Source organism: Piliocolobus tephrosceles, chromosome 3, assembly GCF_002776525.5.
Source record: "Piliocolobus tephrosceles isolate RC106 chromosome 3, ASM277652v3, whole genome shotgun sequence".
Classification (NCBI taxonomy): domain Eukaryota; kingdom Metazoa; phylum Chordata; class Mammalia; order Primates; family Cercopithecidae; genus Piliocolobus; species Piliocolobus tephrosceles.
This window is the reverse complement of record NC_045436.1, coordinates 67599202-67623215: the sequence shown is the minus strand read 5'-3', so window position 1 is coordinate 67623215 and position 24014 is coordinate 67599202. Positions and strand designations below refer to the sequence as shown.

Here is a 24014-nt window from a genome sequence, read left to right as displayed (position 1 = left end):
TGAGCCACCTAGAGAGCGAGGCGGTCCAAAGGCTGACTCTAAGCCTTTTAGGGAATTAAACGGAATTAAACTTTGGCGACTATCATTTGGGCTGTCCAGCCTTTAGCTCTGGGACCTCTAGTTAGCTCAAGTGACTTTTTCCCAAGGTCTAAAATCTGGACCACGTTTTTCAGTATCTCCGATTCTCCGTTTTCTTATCTGTTAATAGGGACTAATAACTACAGTCATACGGTTGTTAGGATTAAATAATGTGCATAAATTAACACGGAGCTCACATAGCAATACAGTACTCAAGTGTCAGACTGTAGTAATGTCATCTTAACATTTAGGCATTTATTCATAGTAACCAGAAATTGTGTTTTATGCTTTTTATTTTTCCTAATGAAGATGCAATTAATTTAAGTGCCACCTTGAACTACTGTTGATATATATATAATAAATAGCAATGCATTACAAAATATTCAAATAGAGTCATTAATTTTTATCTATTTTTCCCCAAGCTGTGGCAGCCAACAAAATATACAATGACATTCTAGTGACCTAGATATAATTATGTTCCTTTCAGAAGTAAAGTTTCTTTAAATATAGTAAAAACAATATAATAATGATCTTATTACAATAAAATTCTCTTAACTATATGTGCCTGTAACAAATTTTTATATTTATATACAAAGCTTGCACGTAACTAATAATAGCATATCATTAAGAAGCATTGTTTTCTAAAAAATTAGTGAGTCTGCCCTTCTTGAAACATAAAGCTTATTTTCCATTATCTTTATGCCATTTTAAAACCTTTCAATATTCCTTTGAAATTAATAAATATGAATTAAGATTAATGTACAAAACTTCTGTAGCCTTAACGTCATATATGATAAAAAGAGGTCTAGAAGATACTGGTGTAGGAAAATCTAAGATGGCATCACTATTTCTGCACTCTTCACTTGTAGCACGCTTGAATAGCTCCACTGGTTACAGCATGTCTAGTTAAGATCCCCCCACTCTGTGTAAGCTCTTCTTATTTCCCTGACTACAATTTATAGCACTGAGCCAAGTCCAGCATTTCCACAAACTGCAGCAGAGTCATAAAACATCACCAAGCAAAAGGAAAATCAGTTGCAAATCAATCCTATCTCCTAGAAAAAATAATTGGTAGGTTACTTCCACTAGCTGGCAACATACATAGTAACCAGGACACAAAGCAAGTACCAGTACTTGGGTTCTGGTCCCAGCTTTATAAAACACTAGCATGTCCTCTTAATCACAAAATTTCACTGAGAATCAGTTTTCTTATATGATTTGACAAACTTATACAACAGTTGTTAAGATCAAATAAGGTAATATATAAAAATACATTTTGAAACCTATAAAGCAGTTTACATATTTATGTGTTTATGTACCTTGTAATACATTTGAATATATTTTCATTTTCCACATATTACTTCTCAATTTAAAAATTAAAACAGCCACTTGCCAAAAATTCACTGAAATCCTATTTAAATCATTCTATTTGTGTTTCAAAAATAAAAACTCTTTTAGAAAGTTCAACTTGTCAAAAGAAACAAGCATTAATTTAAAAACCCATCCATTATATCTCAAATATTTTTAGATATAAAAAAGCATTTGAAATTAAAGTATGTACACAGTTAACTTCTAATTCTGTTTTAATATTTTTCATTTAAACAGACCACTTCTTTGGGACTTTACCTTATTTGTATTTCATGCTGCATCAAAGAATGAAATCAATGCATTTTGGTCATAACTGTCCAGAATTTCCAATAGAAGGGGTACTTTAGTTTTTACATTGGTGCCTTTGAACTTAAATTTATCTATGAAAAGATCAGTGATCATGCCTATAAAGAAAAAACATAAATTTCCTGTCAGTGATTAGTTATATTTAATTACACAGTATTTCACTAATTGCTTGATAATCTATTTTTAAGCACCTGTAATTCCATTATTTAACATACACAAACCTAAAAGCCATGATGTTTTTAAAAACATTCATTTTGGGGGGATTTTAAAACAAGTTTCAAGATATAAATAGTTTGCCTAATAACCCTCTTAATTGATTATAAGCTATTAATTCAGACAATCAACTACTGGTCATTTTTGAACTGCTATCAGTATATATAACATCACAACAAGTGGTATCTTTTTCCCACCAAGCAGACCATTTTGACATAGTCTAGGCAGATTCTATTTTTAACAGCTTATCTGAATTAAAATATTCCATCTACATGTTGACCATTCTTGGGATTTGACTTGAAGGCAAATAGTCCTAAGTTCAAAGATCTGGGCAAATCATTTCGCCTTGAGTTTTCTCATATGTAAAATAGGAATTATTCAAGCTTTAAATCCTTTATCCAAAAAGCTTGATGCAAGATGTATTTCAGAATTTTTCCTATTTTAGGAATAATGAAAGGAATATGCTATGGTATTAACCCCAAGGGGACTGAGTGGCAGCATTCAATAGCAAAACATAGTACTATTTCTGTCACAAAATACATGGATGAATATTTGCACTAAGTGGAATAAAAAAGATATAACTTCGGGCTGGGCACCGTGGCTCACTCCTGTAATCTCAGCACTTTGGGAGGCTAAGGTGGGCAGATCACGAAGTCAGGAGTTTAAGAGCAGCCTGGCCAATCTGGTGAAACCCCGTCTCTACTAAAAGTACAAAAAAATTAGCCAGGCATGGTGGCACGCACCTGTAATCCCAGCTACTCAGGAGGCTGAGGCAGGAAACCTGCTCGAACCCAGAGGGCAGAGGTGGCAGTGAGCCAAGATTGCACCACTGACTCCAGCCTGCGAGACCAAGCAAGACTCCATCTCAAAAAAAAAAAAAGAAAAAAGAAAAAAAAAAAGAAAACCTCCTGTCAGGTTAAGTCAGGTTTTGTTATTAAATTAATTCAGATTAAGTCAAGATTTTGCTGTCAAATTATTTATGAAAAAAACTTTGGTTTACAAAGCTGTCTGGATTTTGCAATCAGTGATGTTATGTACAGCCAATCTCATAAGTTATTACGAGGATAAAAGAGATCATGTGCTTGCCATGTAATAAAGGTTAAGACATTAAATATAGCCACAGTTTGTGAGAAAGTCTCTGGATATGTAATAAGAAATTCAGTAGGCAGGCTTAAGGATCAATGTGGACTAATGATACCAATTGGCTCTGCAGTGACTATGGATAGTGTAAAAGGCATGCATTTTGGAGTGAGAAGATTCTAATGCAGGCATTATCACTAGCTTGCTAAGTGACAACAAATTTCTTAGACTCAGATTTCAGTTAAAGTATATGAAAAATGAAGATAATACCACCTAACCTTGCAGAGCTATTGTAAGGATTAAATATCTCACCTGATTATGAAGACAGTGTAAATAGTGTGCTATATACAACAGGTCTTATGTAAAGATTGCTAATAAAATTATTTGTCTTAAGCTGTTTCTTCCTTCCTCACTCCTTCTTTCCCTCCCCTCACCTCCTTTACTCTGTTTCAATACAATTTGTGAAACAGTCAACTTACCACCACCAAAGTAAGTTTGGAATTGTAAATTGACACAACACGAATACTGTATATCCTTTATTAAATTTTGCCTTAAAATTTTTAAATGCTGCATTTTTATATTTCACAGTAGCAACAAAACATGACAATTATTTGTGTGAAATACAGTCTAAGCTCTAAAGGTTCATAGATTACATTCATTTTATACCAGGTTTGTTCATATATATAGATTAATTCATTACGGTATACTTATTTCTTAATATACTTGCATTTTATCAAGTAAAAGAATTAAATATTAAAAGTAGCTTGACAAAAGACAGAAATATCCTGTGCAATAAATTGGTTGTCAACTGATTCATGACTGGTTCATGAATCATGACTGATGTAATCTTTTTATCTTTCTGCCCAGCTTCTCTTGCATGATCCTTGGGAAATAGCCAGTTGAAAAGAAACATGGCAAGGTATTCTAGAATGGTCCACTAACCATAGAGTCTTTCAAGATGTGCAGGTTGCTTTTTGTATTCTTCCTGTAGGTGATCTGCCTCTTCTAGAATACAGCGATATTCTGGTATCAAAAAGTTCATATTTCCCTCATGAATCTGCAATTCCTTATTTAAAATTAAAAACAGAAGCACCTTAATATTCAAAATTCAATCCAATGTAATGTTAAAGTAACGATAATTTTAGAAATCCTGTGACTTAAAATAATAATCACCAGTCCACGACAACACATGTACTTACTTTTAAAGCATCAATTAACTGCACTTTCTTAGCCAAAAGCAACTGGTACTCCAGCTTTGGGTGGATTAGCTTTAAAGTGTGTTGGACTGATACCTCATTTATCTCTAGAAGGAGTTGACCAGATGCAGTTAGATAAATCACTTTGATCAGAAACATTAATAATGTAACAACAACATAAAATAAAGATCAGAAAGAATTATTAATTTTGTTTGTTTCTTTACCGTATGATATGTTGAGGTTAATTTTCCTTTTTGTAGCTTCTTTAGAAAGCACATCTTTTAGGATGGAGATAGTAGAAATGTTGTCAGATTTAAAAACTCCCTCTCCTTTTCTATAAAATTAATATATTTTTTAAAAGGATAGCTGTAGAAGGAAATTGTCCAGTACATATATATTTTATGATTAGTACTTAGTGTATAGATTTCATTTGACTGTAGATTTATTTTGTATACATATATCATTAATATAAAGCAAATTTAAACATGTAATCCTTTACTATTATATTAATTCAGCTTCTGAATATACTCGTAAAACTAAACAAAAGATATATGCCTCCTAAAGATGTGACAATTTATATAAAAACTTCATTTAAAACAACTTTTACCTTCATTTTTCACTAATATTTCGAACAGCCAACTTCATATATATACATATATAAAATGCACTTAGAATTGCTTACTTACATAAGTGTGTTTTTCTTTCATGTAATCACACAAATTACAATGTGACTATATGCTTTATCCTTAAAAGAAATCTGATATCAAATATGTAAGAGTGAAATCTGCTGTTTTTCATGCTCAGCATCCAATGCCACTGCTTATGGTCAGAGGACCGTTATTTTTCTTTTTTTTTTTTTGAGACGGAGTCTCATTCTGTTGTCAGGCTGGAATGCAGTGGCGCAATCTCGACTGACTGCAATCTCCACCTCCTGGGTTCAAGCAATTCTCCTGCCTCAGCCTCCCAAGTAGCTGGGATTACAGGCAGGCGCCACTACACCCAGCTCATTTTTTTGCATTTTTAGTAGAGATGGCGTCTCACCACGTCGGCCAGGATGGTCTCGATCTCCAGACCTTGTGATCCGCCTGCCTTGGCCTCCCAAGGTGCTGGGATTACAGACGTGAGCCACCATGCCCGGCCAGGATCGTTATTTTTCTTTAGGGTACCACCCCTCTTTCTCTTGCCCTCTTCAGTCCATATGGTTTCAGTGGCATTGGTCTCAATCTATTTATGGGACTTCAGGAGGAAGGATTGAGCAGTACATTCCATACCCCTGACCACAGTGTTTCATGGCTTGACAATGATACTCAATCCTGGGATTTTTACTGGAGCTAGTGGGCAAGAGAAATCCTACAGCAGCTGAAAATATACACAACTGGATTCTAGGAACTGCTGGTGGCCATAACACTGCATGGTAAAGCCAAGAAAAGATAAAAGCAGAACTGAACAAGGGATAAAATCTTGATGACATCAATTAAGCCACTGATCCAGTTGTGCATGAGGCAGATTACTGCTAGACTTTTGGGTTATGTGAGATGATAAATTTATTTTATTTGGTTAAGCTGCTTGCATTTGGTTCCTTTTTATGATGACCAAGTTTCCTAATTAATATATATCATCTTTCACATAGTTAATGCCTTTTCATTTGGTTTTCACACACACAGAAATGATGTATGCCAACTAGCTATATGCAAATGATAATTGCTTTGGCCTGGTGTAGTGGCTCACGCCTGTAATTCCAGCACTTTGGGAGGCCAAGGCAGGCAGATCACTTGAGGTCAGGAGTTCAAGACCTCATGTTGGCCACGGTGAGACCTGTCTCTACTGAAAATACAAAAATTAGCCAGGCGTGGTAGCACACTCCTAAAATTCCAGCTGCTCAGGAGGCTAAGTCATGAGAATCACTTGAGCCTGGGAGGAGGAGGTTGCAGTGAGCCGAGATTGCGACACTGCACTCCAGCCTGGGCTGATGAGTAAGACCCTGTCTCAAAACAAACAAACAAAAAAATAATTGTTTTTTTTTCTAGAAATGAATAATACACTTACTACTTTGATCTCAATTGTGTTTTAGAAATCATGACATTTCTATTAGTCTTTAATCTTAACAGATGATCTTTAGTAAACACATAGTGCCAGGTACTACAGAATGACTCAAATGGTTATCTTCTTTTAATCATCATAACAATTCAATAAATTGTATTAGTATAATACTATTATTTTCATTCTTCAGAAAAGAAAACTGAAGCTCAGAGAGTTAAGCAACCAGCTAGGGTCACATAGCTGGTAAGTTACAGAGCCAGGATTCAAATCTAAGTACATCTGCCTGCAAAGCACATACTTCTACACTACCTCCATACACATATATTTTATTCAGGCATCTGAAAAACATCTGTTGAGCACCTATTATGTGCAAAACTATGTTTTAGGTCCTTGGAAGCTACACACAAAAATATTTAAAATTAGACTGTCCACAAAAATAAAGTTTAGAGAAATAAGTTTATATAAAAATTATTAGGGGCCAGGCGTGGTGGCTCATGCCTGTAATCCCAGACTTTGGGAGGCCAAGGCAGGCAGATCATGAGGTCAAGAGATCGAGACCATCCTGGCCAACATGGTGAAATCCTATCTCTACTAAAAATACAAAAATTAGCTGGGCATGGTGGCACATGCCTGTAGTCCCAACTACTCGGGAGGCTGAGGCAGGAGAATCACTTGAACCCAGGAAGTGGAGGTTGCAGTGAGCCAAGATCGCACCACAGCACTCCAGCCTGGTGACACAGCGAGACTCTGTCTCAAAAAAAATACAATAAAAAATAAAAAATAATTATATACTTTAAGCAGATAACAATAAATATCACAGACAAGTAAGAAAAAAATGCTATGGAAACAGAGAGGAGAATCAAGGAAGGCTTCAAAAATGTAGCTACTGCTGGGTGCAGTAGCTTGCACCTATAATCCCAGCTACTGGGGAGGCTGAGGCAGGAGGATTACTTGAAGCCAGGAGTTTGAGACCAGCTTGGGCAACACAGTGTGACCCTGTTTCTTAAAAAAAAAAAAAAAAAAAAAAAAGTAGCTATTAAGTTGGACCTTAAAGGATAAACAGTTTTGAATCTTAAGAAAAAATATTCAAAGCCACAGAATGATAAAGAGCAAAGGTGTGCTATTATAAAAGTATATAATATGCTAGGGGCATGTTGAATTGTCTGCTATGATTAATGTGTGAGGTTCACTGTGGTACTTCAAAATGGGAGTAATTATTACAGGTTTAGACACAGATAAGCTTCCTTGGACGGTATAGTGAAAAACCTCCATAGAATGGATGTTAAAACCAATTAGATTTCTGAAGAGTTCTTGGTTCTAAAAGGCTGAATTCTGAGGTAAAAGTATGTTTTTAGAACAATACTGTTATTATTTTAAAATAACAAGAGAAGCAAAAGGTATTCTACTTCTTGCTCCCGAGTTGAGACTTTACCACGCTAATTTTTTAGAACTTAGGAGAATACCACAATTATCTGCTTAGGGAAAGAACCTTAAGAGGCTGAGAGAAAGAATAATGAGCTCTCTCCCAGACAAACAACACAAAGCAAAACAAAAACAAAAACACAAACACAAACACACACACACACGCAGAAAACAAAAACAACCTACAGGCCAGGTGTGGTGGCTCACACGTATAATCCCAGCACTTTGGGAGGCCAAGGCAGGAGGATTGCTTGAGCTCAGGAGTTTGAGACCAGCTTGACCAACATGGTGAAACCCTGTCTCTACAGAAAATAAAAAAATTAGCTGGGCATGTTGGTGAATGCCTGTGGTCCCAGCTACTGAGGAGGCTGAGGTGGGTGGATCACTTGAGCCTGGGAGGTCGAGGCTGCAATAAGCCAAGATCATGCCACTGCAGTCTAACCTGGGTGACAGAGTGAGAGCCTGTCTCAAAACAAACAAAAGGAACAAACAAAAAACAACCTACAGATGTGAGAAAGAATGAAAAAGGAAAGACTCTGAAGAAGCAGGAGGATCCAAGCTCAATGGGTAGATGAAAATTACCCAGAGAAATTAGCCTTGCCCAAGAAGTAGGCCATTTCACATTCAGAGACAGGCTAAAAAAAGAAAGGAAAAGTTTAGCTTCTACTATATTGAGAAGTTGAGAGGAATTATTGGAGCTTATAGAAGATGAGTTAGAGGTAATGGTGGAGGAGCGATGGGTGTAACTAGAAGCTTGAGAAGAGTGTAAAACAATATAATGACCTCCAAATCGTATCAGAATAGCTGCCAAAAGCCTGCATTTTCTAAGCCCTAAACTTCTAAGCCATGTTATATTTGTGCATAAAGAAATTCAACTGGAGTTTTTATTGGAATTAGGATAAATATTCAAATCAATTTGGGTAGGACTGTCATCTTTTACAATGTCTTCATAGTGATGACTATAGAATATATTACTCCATTTAATCAAGGCATTTATGTCAATAAAATCTTACAGTTTTTGTCATGTAACTTCTACATATTTCTGATTAAGAATATTCCTACAGATTTTATCTTTTTGTTATTGTTATTTTGTTATTGTTATTGCTACTCTGAAAGGGTCTTTTAAAATAATTTATTTTCTCACTAGTTATCGTTATTGTTGGAAACTTAGGAAACGTATTGATCTTTGCATCTACATCTTTACTCAATCGCTTTTCCAAACTTACTAATTTGACTTGTTTTTCAATAGATTATCTTGAACAGTATAGATTTTCAATCAGATTACTCACAAATAACTCCTAACTTAAAACAAAAGAAAACTTAGAAGCTACATTTACATAAAATGACACTTGTGAACCAGTAATAAGTTTGATTTACCTGTAGATACTTTCAAGTTGTGTATCTAGAAAGGTGTTCTGAAAGTAAAATGTCACACATTCTCCTGCTGGAGGTTTTTCTGGAACTTCAGGCAGACAAAAAACCACCCAGGAGTGAACTTCAGCAAAACTGAACTGGCCTGTTAGAGTCAGTGTATTCATGGGTCTGTAATACAATAGTAGAGGCACATATTTATGTGTAGGAATACATGAAGGTATTATCTGTACACATTAATAAGCAGAATTTTGTAATATTTGTTAAACAAATATAAATGAATTTTCTCAGATTAATCTTACATGTAAAATAAATGAACATTTCAATTTCATGAAAAAAAAATCAAACACGTACGTATACCTGCATCTGTGCTAAGTATCAGTTAAGTGATATATGTAAACAAGTTTTATTCATTATAACATGCTTTTCAAATAAAATTCCATTTATTTGGGAATATTTCATTTTTTAAAAGTTTATTTATTTATTTTTTTTATTTTTATAGAGACGAGGTCTTACTATGTTGCCCAGGCTGGTCTCGAACTCTAGGGCTCAAGCAATCCATCTCCCTCGGCTTCCCAAAGTGCTTGGATTACAGGTGTGAGCCACCATGTCCAGCCCTCATTTTAAAAAAGCTTATCTAGTATTTCTACTACATAAACTACAAAACATACTTATACAAGAACCTCCTTAGGGAAATAATCAGTATAGTGTAAAGGCCAAGAATTGGGCTTTTGAGTAAGACAGGCATGGGTTGTTCCATTATTTACTAGCTCTCTGCCATTGGACAACTTACAGAATAATACCTTCTATCTTCCCGAAATATGGGATCATACTTTCTATCTTGCAAAAGCATACACTAAAGCAACATAAAAAAACTGTAAAATAAATCAAATTTAAAATAAATTAGATGGATAATTATAAAGAGTTAAGAAAATGCAGTTTATGAAATGAAAAGTTTGGACGAATCCTCTCATTTGCAGATGAAAAAACTAAAACCTAGAGACTAAATTAAATTAAACCCCCAAAGTCAGACAGGAACAGATTGCAATCCAAGTCTCTTGATTACCAATTTGCTGTTCTTTCTAGCATGCCATGCTGCCTCCATTAATAAAACCTTGACTTTTAATGTTTTCCAAAAATCTTCTTTAGGAATAGTCTGCCTTACATCTTATTTAAATTATATATTTTAAATTATAGGCAGCAATACAAAGAACATGGGTTTTGGCTTAAATTCATAGCTTTAGTCCTTTTATCAGCAAGTTACTTACTTTTCTAAGCCTCCATTTCTCATTTGTAAAATGGAGACATTATTACCTGTCTTGCTATAAGAATTAAATACTACATAAGCTCCCAGCATAATACATAGCACAAAGAAAGTAATCAGTAACTGTTCCTCTCTTTTCCTTCTCTTTAAGCCCATGTTCTGAAAAACTACAAAAAGGTGGATGCCTAAGTTGGCATGGAAATAAAAGGCACTATCACAACCAATTGCTTTATCAGTATTCCTTAAGAAGAAATATAAAGGAAATATAATATTTGAGGCTAATACAATAAGGTCCCATTCACAGAGAACTATTATACTATCTAAAGGTTAAACGGGGGGGGGGGGGGGGGGCGTGCCCAAGATGGCCAAATAGGAACAGCTCCAGCCTCCAGCTCCCAGCGTGAGCGACACAGAAGATGGGTGATTTCTGCATTTTCAACTGAGGTACTGGGTTCATCTCACTGGGGTGTGTCGGACAGTCGGTGCTGGTCCGTGGGTGCAGCCCAACCAGCGAGAGCTGATGCAGGGAGAGGCATCGCCTCACTTGGGAAGTGCAAGGGGGAAGGGAATTCCTTTTCCTAGTCAAAGGAAATTGAGACACACAACACCTGAAAAATCGGGTAACTCCCACCCTAATACTGTGCTTTACCAAGGGTCTTAGCAAACGGCACACCAGGAGATTATATCCCACACCTGGCCCAGAGGGTCCCACGCCCATGGAGCATCCCTCATTGCTAGCACAGCAGTCTGAGATCTAACTGCAAGGCGGCAGTGAGGCTGGGGGAGGGGCACCCGCCATTGCTGAGGCTTAAGTAGGTAAGCAAAGCTGCCAGGAAGCTCGAATTGGGTGGAGCCCACCACAGCTCAAGGATGCCAGCCTGCCTCTGTAGAATCCTTTTCTGGGGACAGGGCATAGCTAAACAAAAAGCAGCAGAAACCTCGGCAGAGGTAAATGGCCCTCACTGACAACTTTGAAGAGAGCAGTGGATCTCCCACCATGGAGGTTGAGATCTGAGAACGGACACACTGATGCTCAAGTGGGTCCCTGACCCCTGAGTAGTCTAACTGGGAGACATCCCCCACTAGGGGCAGACCGACACCTCACACCTCACACGGTGGGGTACACCCCTGAGACGAAGCTTCCAGAGCAAGAATCAGACAGCAACACTCGCTGTTCAGCAAGATTCTATCTTCTGCAGCCTCCGCTGCTGATAGAATAACAGGGTCTGGAGTGGACCTCAAGCAAACTCCAACAGTCCTGACCATTAGAAGAAAAACTAACAAACAGAAAGGACACCCACACCAAAACCTCATCAGTACGTCACCATCATCAAAGACCAAATGCAGATAAAACCACAAAGATGGGGAAAAAGCAGGGCAGAAAAGCTGGAAATTCAAAAAATAAGAGCGCATCTCCCCCTCCAAAGGAACGCAGCTCATCGCCAGCTATGGAACAAAGCTGGACAGAGAATGACTTTGATGAGTCGAGAGAAGAAGGCTTCAGTCGATCAAACTTCCCAGAGCTAAAGGAGGAACTATGTAACCAGCACAAAGAAACTACAAACTTTGAAAAAAGAATGGATGAATGGATAACTAGAATAATCAATGCAGAGAAGACCTTAAAAGAACTGATAGAGATGAAAACCATAACACAAGAACTATGTGACAAATGCACAAGCTTCAGTAACTGATTCGATCAACTGAAGAAAGCGTATCAGCGACTGAAGATCAAATGAATGAAAGGAAGCAAGAAGAGAAGTGTAGAGAAAAAAGAGTACAAAGAAATGAACAAAGCCTCGAAGAAATATGGGATTATGTGAAAAGACCAAATCTACGTCTGATTGGGGTGCCTGAAAGTGAGGGGAAAAATGGAACCAAGTTGGAAAACACTCTGCAGGATATCATCCAGGAGAACTTCTCCAACCTAGTAAGGCAGGCCAACATTCAAATTGAGGAAATACAGAGAATGCCACAAAGATACTCCTCAAGAAGAGCAACTCTAAGACACATAATTGTCAGATTCACCAAAGTTGAAATGAAGGAAAAAATGTTAAGGGCAGCCACAGAGAAAGGTCAGGTTACACACAAAGGGAAGCCCATCGGACTAACAGCAGATCTCTCGGCAGAAACTCTCCAAGCCAGAAGAGAGTGGGGGCCAATATTCAACATGCTTAAAGAAAAGAATTTTCAACCCAGAATTTCATATCCAGCCAAACTAAGTTTCATAAGTGAAGGAGAAATAAAATTATTTACAGACAAGCAAATGCTTAGAGATTTTGTCACCACCAGGCCTGCCCTACAAGAGATCCTGAAGGAAGCACTAAACATGGAAAGGAACAACCGGTACCAGCCATTGCAGTTCTTTACAGACAAGCAAATGCTTAGAGATTTTGTCATCACCAGGCCTGCCCTACAAGAGATCCTGAAGGAAGCACTAAACATGGAAAGGAACAACCGGTACCAGCCATTGCAAAAACATGTCAAAATGTAAAGTCCATCGATGCTAGGAAGAAACTGCATCAACTAGTGAGCAAAATAACCAGCTAAAATCATAATGACAGGATCAAATTCACACATAACAATATTAACCTTCAATGTAAATGGACTAAATGGTCCAATTAAAAGACACAGACTGGCAAACTGGATAAAGAGTCAAGACCCATCAGTTTCCTGTATTCAGAAGACCCATCTCACATGTAGAGACACACATAGGCTCAAAATAAAGGGATGGAGGAAGATCTACCAAGCAAATGGAAAACAAAAGCAGGGGTTGCAATCCTAGTCTCTGATAAAACAGACTTTAACCATCAAAGATCAAAAGAGACAAAGAAGGCCATTACATAATGGTAAAAGGGATCAATTCATCAGGAAGAGCTAACTATCCTAAATATATATGCACCCAATACAGGAGCATCCAGATTCAAAAAGCAAGTCCTTAGAGACTTACAAAGAGACTTAGACTCCTATACAATAATAATGGGAGACTTCAACACCCCACTGTCAACATTAGACAGATCAATGAGACAGAAAGTTAACAAGGATATCCAGGAATTGAACTCAACTCTACACCACGCGGACCTAATAGACATCTATAGAACTCTCTACCCCAAATCAACAGAATATACATTCTTCTCAGCACCACATCACACTTATTCCAAAATTGACCATATAGTTGGAAGTAAAGCACTCCTCAGCAAATGTAAAAGAACAGAAATTATAACAAACTGTCTCTCAGACCACAGTGCAATCAAATTAGAACTCAGGACTAAGAAAATCAATCAAAACCGCTCAACTACATGGAAACTGAACAACCTGCTCCTGAATGACTACTGGTAAATAATGAAATGAAGGCAGAAAAAAAGATGTTATTTGAAACCAATGAGAACAAAGATACAACATACCAGAATCTCTGGGACACATGTTAAACAGTGTGTAGAGGGAAATTTATAGCACTAAATGCCCACAAGAGAAAGCAGGAAAGATCTAAAATTGACACTCTAACATCACAATTAAAAGAACTAGAGAAGCAAGAGCAAACACATTCAAAAGCCAGCAGAAGGCAAGAAATAACTAAGATCAGAGCAGAACTGAAGGAGATAGAGACACAAAAAACCCTCCAAAAAATCAATGAATCCAGGAGCTGGTTTTTTGAAAAGATCAACAAAATTGATAGACCGCTCTCAAGACTAATAAAGAAAAGAGAGAAGAATCAAATAGATACAATAAAAAATGATAAAGGGGATATCACCACCGACCCCACAGAAATACAAACTACCATCAGAGAATACTATAAACACCTCTACTCAAATAAACTAGAAAACCTAGAAGAAATGGATAATTTCCTGGACACTTACACTCTCCCAAGACTAAACTAGGAAGAAGTTGAATCCCTGAATAGACCAATAGCAGGCTCTGAAATTGAGGCAATAATTAATAGCCTACCAACCAAAAAAAGTCCAGGACCAGACGGATTCACAGCCGAATTCTACCAGAGGTACAAGGAGGAGTTGGTACTATTCCTTCTGAAACTATTCCAATCAATAGAAAAAGAGGAAATCCTCCCTAAGTCATTTTACAAGGCCAACATCATCCTGATACCAAAGCCTGACAGAGATACAACAAAAAAAGAGAATTTTAGACCAATATCCCTGATGAACATCGATGCAAAAATCCTCAATAAAATACTGACAAACCTAATCCAGCAGCACATCCAAAAGCTTATCCACCATGATCAAGTGGGCTTCATCCCTGGTATGCAAGGCTGGTTCAACATATGCAAATCAATAAACGTAATCCAGCATATAAACAGAACCAAAGACAAAAACCACATGATCATCTCAAGAGATGCAGAAAAAGCCTTTGACAAAATTCAACAGCCCTTCATGCTAAAAATGCTCAATAAATTTGGTATTGATGTAATGTATCTCAAAATAATAAGAGCTATTTATGACAAACCCACAGCCAATATCATACTGAATGGGCAAAAACTGGAAGCATTCCCTTTGAAAACTGGCACAAGACAGGGATGCCCTCTCTCACCACTCCTATTCAAAATAGTGTTGGAAGTTCTGGCCAGGGCAATCAGGCAAGAGAAAGATATCAAGGGTATTCAGTGAGGAAAAGAAGAAGTCAAATTGTCCCTGTTTGCAGATGACATAATTGTATATTTAGAAAACCCCATCATCTCAGGCCAAAATCTCCTTAAGCTGATAAGCAACTTCAGCAAAGTTTCAGGATACAAAATTAATGTGCAAAAATCACAAGCATTCTTATACACCAGTAACAGACAAACAGAGAGCCAAATCATGAATGAACTCCCATTCACAATTGCTTCAAAGAGAATAAAATACCTAGGAATCCAACTTACAAGGGATGTAAAGGACTCCTTCAAGGAGAACTACAAACCACTGCTCAGTGAAATAAAAGAGGACAGAAACAAATGGGAGAACATACCATGCTCATGGATAGGAAGAATCAATATCGTGAAAATGGCCATACTGCCCAAGGTCATTTATACATTCAATGCCATCCCCATTGAGCTACCAATGACTTTCTTCACAGAATTGGAAAAAACTGCTTTAAAGTTCATGTGGAACCAAAAAAGAGCCCGCATTGCCAAGACAATCCTAAGCCAAAAGAACAAAGCTGGAGGCATCACGCTACCTGACTTCAAACTATACTACAAGGCTACAGTAACCAAAACAGCATCGTATTGGTACCAAAACAGAGATATATACCAATGGAACAGAACAGAGCCCTCAGAAACAGTACCACACATCTACAGCCATCTGATCTTTGACAAACCTGACAAAAACAAGAAATGGGGAAAGGATTCCCTATTTAATAAATAGTGCTGGGAAAATTGGCTAGCCATAAGTAGAAAGCTGAAACTGGATCCTTTCCTTACTCCTTATATGAAAATTAATTCAAGATGGATTAGAGACTTAAATGTTAGACCTAAAACCATAAAAACCCTAGAAGAAAACCTAGGTAATACCATTCAGGACATAGGCATGGTCAAGGACTTCATGTCTAAAACACCAAAAGCAACAGCAACAAAAGCCAAAATTGACAAATGGGATCTAATTAAACTAAAGAGCTTCTGCACAGCAAAAGAAACTACCATCAGAGTGAACAGGCAACCTACAGAATGGGAGAAAATTTTTGCAATCTACTCGTCTGACAAAGGACTAATATCCAGAACCTATAAAGAACTCAATCGAATTTACAAGAAAAAAACAAACAACCCCATCAAAAAGTGGGCAAAGGATATGAACAGACACTTCTCAAAAGAAGACATTCATACAGCCAACAGACACATGAAAAAATGCTCATCATCACTGGCCATCAGAGAAATGCAAATCAAAACCACAATGAGATACCATCTCACACCAGTTAGAATGGTAATCATTAAAAACTCAGGAAACAACAGGTGCTGGAGAGGATGTGGAGAAATAGGAACACTTTTACACTGTTGGTGGGACTGTAAACTAGTTCAACCATTGTGGAAAACAGTGTGGCGATTCCTCAAGGATCTGGAACTAGAAATACCATTTGACCCAGCCATCCCATTCCTGGGGATATACCCAAAGGATTATAAGTCATGCTGCTATAAAGACACATGCACATGTATGTTTATTGTGGCACTATTCACAATAGCAAAGACTTGGAATCAACCCAAATGTCCATCAGTGACAGACTGGATTAAGAAAATGTGGCACATATACACCATGGAATACTACGCAGCCATAAAAAGGGATGAGTTCGTGTCCTTTGTAGGGACATGGATGCAGCTGGAAACCATCATTCTCAGCAAACTATCGCAAGAACAGAAAACCAAATATCGCATGTTCTCACTCATAGGTGGGAATTGAACAATGAGATCACTTGGACACAGGAAGGGGGTCATCACACACAGGGTCCTATTGTGGGGAGGGGGGAGGGGGGAGGGGGGAGGGGGGAGGGAGAGCATTAGGAGATATACCTAATGTAAATGACGTGTTAATGGGTGTAGCACACCAACACAGCACATGTATACATATGTAACAAACCTGCACATTGTGCACATGTACCCTAGAACTTAAAGTATAATAATTAAAAAAAAAAGGTTAAACAGTATTTGCTCTCACATTAAGTATTGAGAAACAGAACTACTATTCCAATAATCCCAGAATAGTAATATATGAGAAAGATGGAAAAGTACAACTCAAACCAGCCTATAAAATAAGACAAGTAATCTTATATTTATTAGAAATATTAAATCTATAATATTTAAACTTTTTATTTAATTTTTAAAAGTAGAAATTGCTAACAGAATTTACACTACAAAAATAAAAAACAGGTCTATTTGAATTGTGTAATATCCTAAAAAGAAACTGCTCTTTCCTTTGTCCTACCTGTCATGATCAATAAAGTGAGTTCTTTGATGGAGTGAAAGAGGTTTGATGTGGTATTGGCGGACCTGACAGGTTTTAGGTTGAATTCTTGGAGTCACATATGCTTGTAGTGTGCCATACTGGCCTTCAATTGAGCGAATCTGATTCAACAGAAAAAAGGAAACAAAATAAGAATATTTAGCAACAAAACATATCTTTAAAACGTTCAACACAAGTTATCAAGTACTTAAAATTTACTAAGATGTGAAGACCTAATTTAAGAGGAGTTGGAAAGCTGTCCAGCTTCTTTCTCCTGTCCCACTCTGTTCCAATTCACGGGACAGATTGTAGTACCTCTTGTACTACACAAAGGTAACTTCTCTAATCTCACTAATATTTTAACTCATACTTTTCATGGCATGAGGGGGAAACATCAAAATTTGACCTAAGTGGGAAACATTAAAAAGTTTAAGCAAGATTTTTTGCAAATGTTGCACTGTGAATATTGCTGACAAGGAAGAGGATAAGAAAACATAATAAGTAAAACTACAGAAAGAAAACAAAAAATAGATCTGATAAACCCATATTTTGGTGTTAATTTTTAAAGAGTAATAAGCTCATATTAGCAGATATTTTTTTCCACAAGAAAAAGAGCTTTAATATAGAACATAATAATTTTATATGAAAAATTATTTTGTAATAATCAGTATAACAATTAATATTCCTTATTTACAAATTCAAACAATAAAGAAAAATCTGGACAAACATGTAAGTCACCTGAAATCCTCCCACCCCAGATGATCATTATTACTACTTTGGTAGTTATGCTTTCATATGTCTCTCTACGTACAGGTACAAAAAAAGAGTATTTAGCACATAGCTGTTATTATAAAAATCTATTGACAGAAAAAATGTTTCAAATAACTTAATTATTGACATTCTGTGAAAATAGAGATGCATACCTATAATCTAATTATGGCATACTTGAACTGGAAATTCTTTTGGGCTATTTTGAATATAACTGGCTGGATCTCCTGAGAATTCAACATACTTAAGAGGAAATAGTAATTCACTGAGCTGGGAAGATGTAATTTAAGAGAAGGACCTAATTTAATATATCATTTCACATGACTAAGTCTATTGGATATCATACACATCTTTGCTTTCATTTCTAATATTCACATTTTCCCCCTTATCTCTGCCTCTATCACCACCACCTCACTGCTCCTCCCATCCCACTTATGCCTTCCCATATTACATAACTGGCTATATCAGACAGGTGTGTTTCTTTTCATACATTTATTCATATTTATATTAATATAAATAAAAATATATTCAAATTATATATAGAGATTTTATCCACATTTTGTGTGTTTTATGAAATTCCCTCCATGTGTTAATCTGTATAAATCAACTCATTCTTTATAGTAGCTGTGTAATATTCCAAGATATGGATAAATAGTTATTTATTCAACCATTCAATCATTAATGAGTATTCACCTTGGTTCTACTTTTCTGCTTCTACAAGCAATGCTGCAATTAATTATATTCATGTCTGTATGTATATTACTGCTATTTTATTGCTATTAATAGATTCCCCCAAAAGAGCTAATATCTATTTTCCACAGTGGTTGTAACAACTTATATTTCCACGAGCTATGACTGACAGTGTCATTTTCTTCATCCCCGTTCCCTAGCGATGTTGTTCTTTAACTATTAATTTTTTGCCATTCTGCTAGATAAAAGAAACTGCTTTTTATTATTTTAATTTGAATTTCTCTGGCTAAAGATGAGGTAGAACATTTTTGTTTGTTAGCTATTTTGATTCCCTCTTCTGTGTTTTGGGTTTTTTGCTTGTTTGTTTGTTTTTGAGATAGAGTCTCACACCATTGCCCAGGCTGGAGTACAGTGGCACAATCTCAGCTCACTGCAACCTCCGTCTCCTGGGTTCAAGAGATTCTCATGCCTCGGCCTCCCAAGTAGCTGGGATTACAGGTGCATAATCCCAGCTAACTTTTTTGTTTTTGTTTTTTTAATAGAGACAGGGTTTCACCATGTTGGCCAGGCTGTTCTTGAACTCCTGACCTCAAGTGATCTGCCCGCCTTGGCCTCCCAAAGTGCTGAGATTACAGGTGTGAGCCACTGTGCCCAGTCTTCTCTTCTGTGACTTGCCTGTCCATATCCTTTGCCCATTTTCCTTACTTGGTGGTTTTTATTGTAACAATAGGCTGTTTATATGTTATTGACAATTACTGTTAGACAATTAAGTCTTCTTTCTTTAAATAAGTAGGTACTTAATTCATCTGAATTTATTTTTTATATATGGCATAAGATAACAATTCATTTGATTTTCTTCTAGATGGATGCCAGTTGTGTTAACAGTAATTTTCAAACAGAAATAGTGATTTAATAGAAGTGTTCCCTTCTATTAAAATAGAAATGTCATGCACTAAATTCCCATAAATGTGAAATATATTCTGGGTTCTATTTCTAGATTATTCTGTTGCATGGCCTATTTATTTAGGCTTGGAAACATCCTCCATTATTTTTATTATGGTAGTTTTATGGTATGTTTTATCATATGGCAAAGCAAGTTACACCTTACTTTTCTTCTTTTTCATAATTTTCTTGGCTCTTCTCAGGCATTTTGTCTTTCTTCTACACTTTAAAATTATTATATCCAATTAAAAAAAGAAGAACATGGCCGAGTGTGGTGTATCACACCTGTAATCCCAGCACTTTGGGAGGCCAAGGTGGGTGGATCAACTGAGGTCAGGAGTTCTAGACCAACCTGTCCAACATGGTGAAACCCTGTCTCTACTAAATTACAAAAATTAGCCAGGCACGGTGGTGTATGCCTATAATCCCTGCTACTAGGGACGCTGAGGCATGAAAATCGCTTATACCAGGGAGGTGGAGGTTGCATCGAGCCAAGATTGCGCCACTGCACTCCAGCCTGGGTGACAGAACAAGACTCCATCTCAAAAACAAAACAAAACAAAACAACAACAACAAAAAGTGAAACATTGTTTTTAATCAATTTTTACTCAACTTTCAAATTTGTTAGCAGAAACCTGCTCAATGTAAAATGTTTAATTAGGTCACTTACTGATACTTTTTTTTTTTTAAGAAATAAATTTATCCTAGTTTTCCATTTTTCTTTCAAAGTACATAAAAAGGAAGGTATGCAGACCAAAATGAATTGTTTAGGGGAAAGATCATATTTAACTGGAACTTCCTTAACCAGATGTGAAAAAAATACTGTGTAACAGCATCTCTCTTGAAAAATAAAAAAACCTTTGAGTTTCAAAACATCAGCAACACCAGAAAAAAAGTTACAGTCCTTAATTTTTAGATCATAGGTCTATCAAAACTAATCCCACTATAAATAACTAAAACAGATTTGTGTGCTATGGTAAGTATTTAATTATAAAAACGGTTATGTCATTAAATTGCTAGAGAAAACTTTAAAAGGTTTTCTCTAGAATGTATGATAATAAATGATATCACTGGAATGCAATCAGCAAAATTCAGGTGGTAGAAACATATATGGTGAATGCTCAGATACTTTAATAACTAAGTTAATTTAGAAGATGACTGTCAGGACCAGCCTGGCCAACATGGTAGAACCCCGTCCCTATGAAACAAATAAAAAAAAAGTACAAAAATTAGCCAGGTGTGATGGAAGGCACCTGTAATCCCAGCTACTCAGGAGGCTGAGGCAAGAGAATTGCTTGAACCTGGGAGGCGGAGGATGCAGTGAACCCAGATTGTGCCACTGCATTCCAGCCTGGGAGACAAGAGCACAACAGCGAGACTTCATCTCAAAAAAAAAAAAAAAAAAAAAAAAAAAGGATGACTGGATTAAACAAGCTGTAAAACAAAAATCAGTAAAATCTGAACATTAAATATTTTATAATATTAAAAAATTATTGTTGATTTTTCTTAGGTGTGATAATAGTGTAGTTATGTTTAAAAAAAGAGAGAGTACCTATCTTTTAGACAAACTAAATGAAATTATGAGTATCTTGTATTTGCTTGAAAATATTTTAGGGTAGTAATGATAGCATAAACAAGGTGGCCGTGAGTTGATCACTGCTGAAGCTGTGTGATTAATACATGGGGATTCATTACTTTTATAAATGTTTGAAACTTTCTATAATAGAAAATTTGAAAAAAAAATTTTCAGTTAGAGGAAACTTTAAGACCAATAATTTTACGCCGGGCATGGTGGCTCATCCCTGTAATCCCATCACTTTGGGAGGCTGAGGCATGTGAACTGCTTGAGCTCAAGAGTTTGAGACCAACCTGGGCAACATGGCAAAACTCAATTTCTATTTAAAAAATAAAAATCAATAATTTTAGAGAAGGTGATTAAGAAATAATAGCAGAGATTGTGGTCTGGGCTAAATTATATACTAACTGGTCATTCAAAATTCATTACTCCAAAACAATTCATTTCAGGGAGAAATTAAATGCAAACAAATAATATCATATGTTGTAAGACACACCAGCAGCAAAAAGGAAATTCAAACATTCAAGTAAAGGTAATTTCTAATATTTTTACCTTGAGTTCCAGCCTTGTAGTATCTGCCTGGCACCGATAAGTGGCGAGAAGGAAGTTGTCATTTGACTGGGAAGAATACAAAGTAGAGGAAAAGAATGAATCCATGTTTTTAGCAACAAAAAAAAGGCATCAATAATAATAATGGTTACCATTTACTTAAGTACCTGTCACTGGTGCTAAGTGCTTTTGAAACATGTTCTAACTTATACTTACAAAAACCCTATGCACTAAGTTTTACTAATTAAGCTTTAACAGATGAAGAAACTGAGGTTATGAGGAGTTAAATAACTTCCCCACAGCCATTAAGTGATGAAACTGGAATTCAAATTCCTATCTAAAGCTCATGCTCTTTCCATCTTGAGTTTTTACGATAACATTTTTAAACATTAAGAATTCTTCTAAAAATCTGACAATGCAAACACCAAATGTGTTGGCTGTGTCCCCATCCAAATCTCATTTTGAACTGTACTCCCGTAATTCCCATGTGTTATTGGAGGGACCCAGTGGGAGATAATTCAATCATGGGACCAGTTTCTTCCATACTGCTCTCATGGTAATGAGTAAGATCTGATGGTTTTATAAGGGGAAACCCCTTTCTCTTGGCTCTCATTCTCTTTTCTCTTGTCTGCCACCATGTGAGATATGCCTTTCACATTCCTCCATGATTGTGAGGTCTCCTCAGCCAGGTGGAACTGTGAGTCCAATAAACCTCTTTCTTTTGTAAATTGTCCAGTTCCTGGTATGTCTTTATCAGCAGTGTAAAAATTGACTAGCACAGTAAATTGGTACTGGTAGAGTGTGGTGCTGCTATAGAGATACCCAAAAATGTGGAAGTGACATTGGAACTGGGTAACAGGCAGGGGCTGGAACAGTTTGGAGCACTCAGAAAAAGACAGGAAAATGTGGGAAAGTGTGAAACTTCCTAGAGACTTATTGAATGGCTGTGTCCAAAATGCTGATAGTGATGTGGACAATGAAATCCAGGCTGAGGTGATCTCAGATGGAGATGAGGAACTTGTTGGGAAATGGAGCAAAGGTGACTCTTATTATGTTTTAGCAAAGAGGCTGGCAGCATTATGCCCCTGCCCTATAGATGTGTGGAATTTTGAAGGGAGAAATTTAGGGTATCTGGCAGAAGAAATTTCTAAGCAGCAAAGCATTCAAGAAGTGACTTGGGTGCTGTTGAAAGCATTCAGTTTTATAAGAGAAGGAGATCATAAAAGTTCAGAAAATTTGCAGCTTAACAATGCAATAGAAAAGAAAATCCCATTTTCTGAGAAATTCAAGTTGGCTATAGAAATTTGCATAAGTAATGACGAGCCAAACATTAATCATCAAGACAATGGGGAAAATGTATCCAGAGCATGTCAGAGGTCTTCATGGCAGCACCCCCCAACACAGGCCTGGAGGCCTAGGAGGAAAAAGTGGTTTTGTGGGCTAGGCCCAGGATCTCCATGCTGCGTGCAGCCTAGCAACTTGGTGCCCTGTGTCCCAGTCACTCTAGCCTTGGCTGAAAGGGGCCAACGCAGAGCCTGGCCTGTGGCTTCAGAAGCCTCGAGCCTTGGCAGCTTCCCTGTGTTGTTGAGCCTGTCAGTGCACAAAAATCAAGAATTGGGGTTTGGGAACCTCCACCATATATATCAGCATATATCAGCAGATGTATGGAAACACCTGAATGTTCAAACGGAAATTTGCTGCAGGGGCAGGGCTCTCATGGAGGACCTGTCCAGGGCAGCGTGGAAGGAAAATGTGGGGTTGGAGCCCCAACATAGAGTTTCTACTGGGGCACTGCCTAATGGAGCTGTGAGAAGAGGGCCACTGTCTTCCAGACCCCAGAACGGTAGATCCACCAACAGCTTGCACTGTGAGCCTGGAAAAGTCACAGACACTCAATGCCAGACTATGAAAGAACCCAGGAGTGGGAAGTATACCCTGCAAAGTCACAGGGGTGGAGCTGCCCAAGGCCATAGGAGCCCACCTCTTGCATCAGTGTGACCCAGATGTGAGACATGAAGTCAAAAGATCATTTTGGAGGTTTAAGATTTGACTGCCTTGCTAGATTTTGGACTTGCATGGGGCCTGTAGCCCCTTTATTTTGGCCAATTTCTCCCATTAGGAATGGCTGTATTTACCCAATGCCTGTACCCCCACTGTATCTAGGAAGTAACTAACTTGCTTTTGATTTTACAGGCTCATAGGCAGAAGGGACTTGCCTTGTCCCAGATGAGACTTTG

General features: G+C 37.1%; 1 protein-coding gene across 1 annotated transcript in view; it reads right to left on the bottom strand.

Annotated features, from left to right (window-relative positions):
- Nucleotides 1–313: 313 nt before the first annotated feature.
- The window catches only part of BBS7 (Bardet-Biedl syndrome 7), a 63938-nt gene continuing 40237 nt past the window's right edge, over nt 314–24014 (bottom strand). Inside the window, exons 13-19 of the mRNA XM_026454116.1 lie at nt 21781–21846; nt 17235–17374; nt 9081–9245; nt 4466–4575; nt 4245–4348; nt 3988–4111; nt 314–1850 (exon numbers count right to left, since the gene is read on the bottom strand). Of these exons, the coding sequence (XP_026309901.1) occupies nt 1717–1850; nt 3988–4111; nt 4245–4348; nt 4466–4575; nt 9081–9245; nt 17235–17374; nt 21781–21846 (843 nt within the window). The 3' untranslated portion in view covers nt 314–1716. The remainder of the gene's footprint in view (nt 1851–3987; nt 4112–4244; nt 4349–4465; nt 4576–9080; nt 9246–17234; nt 17375–21780; nt 21847–24014) is intronic.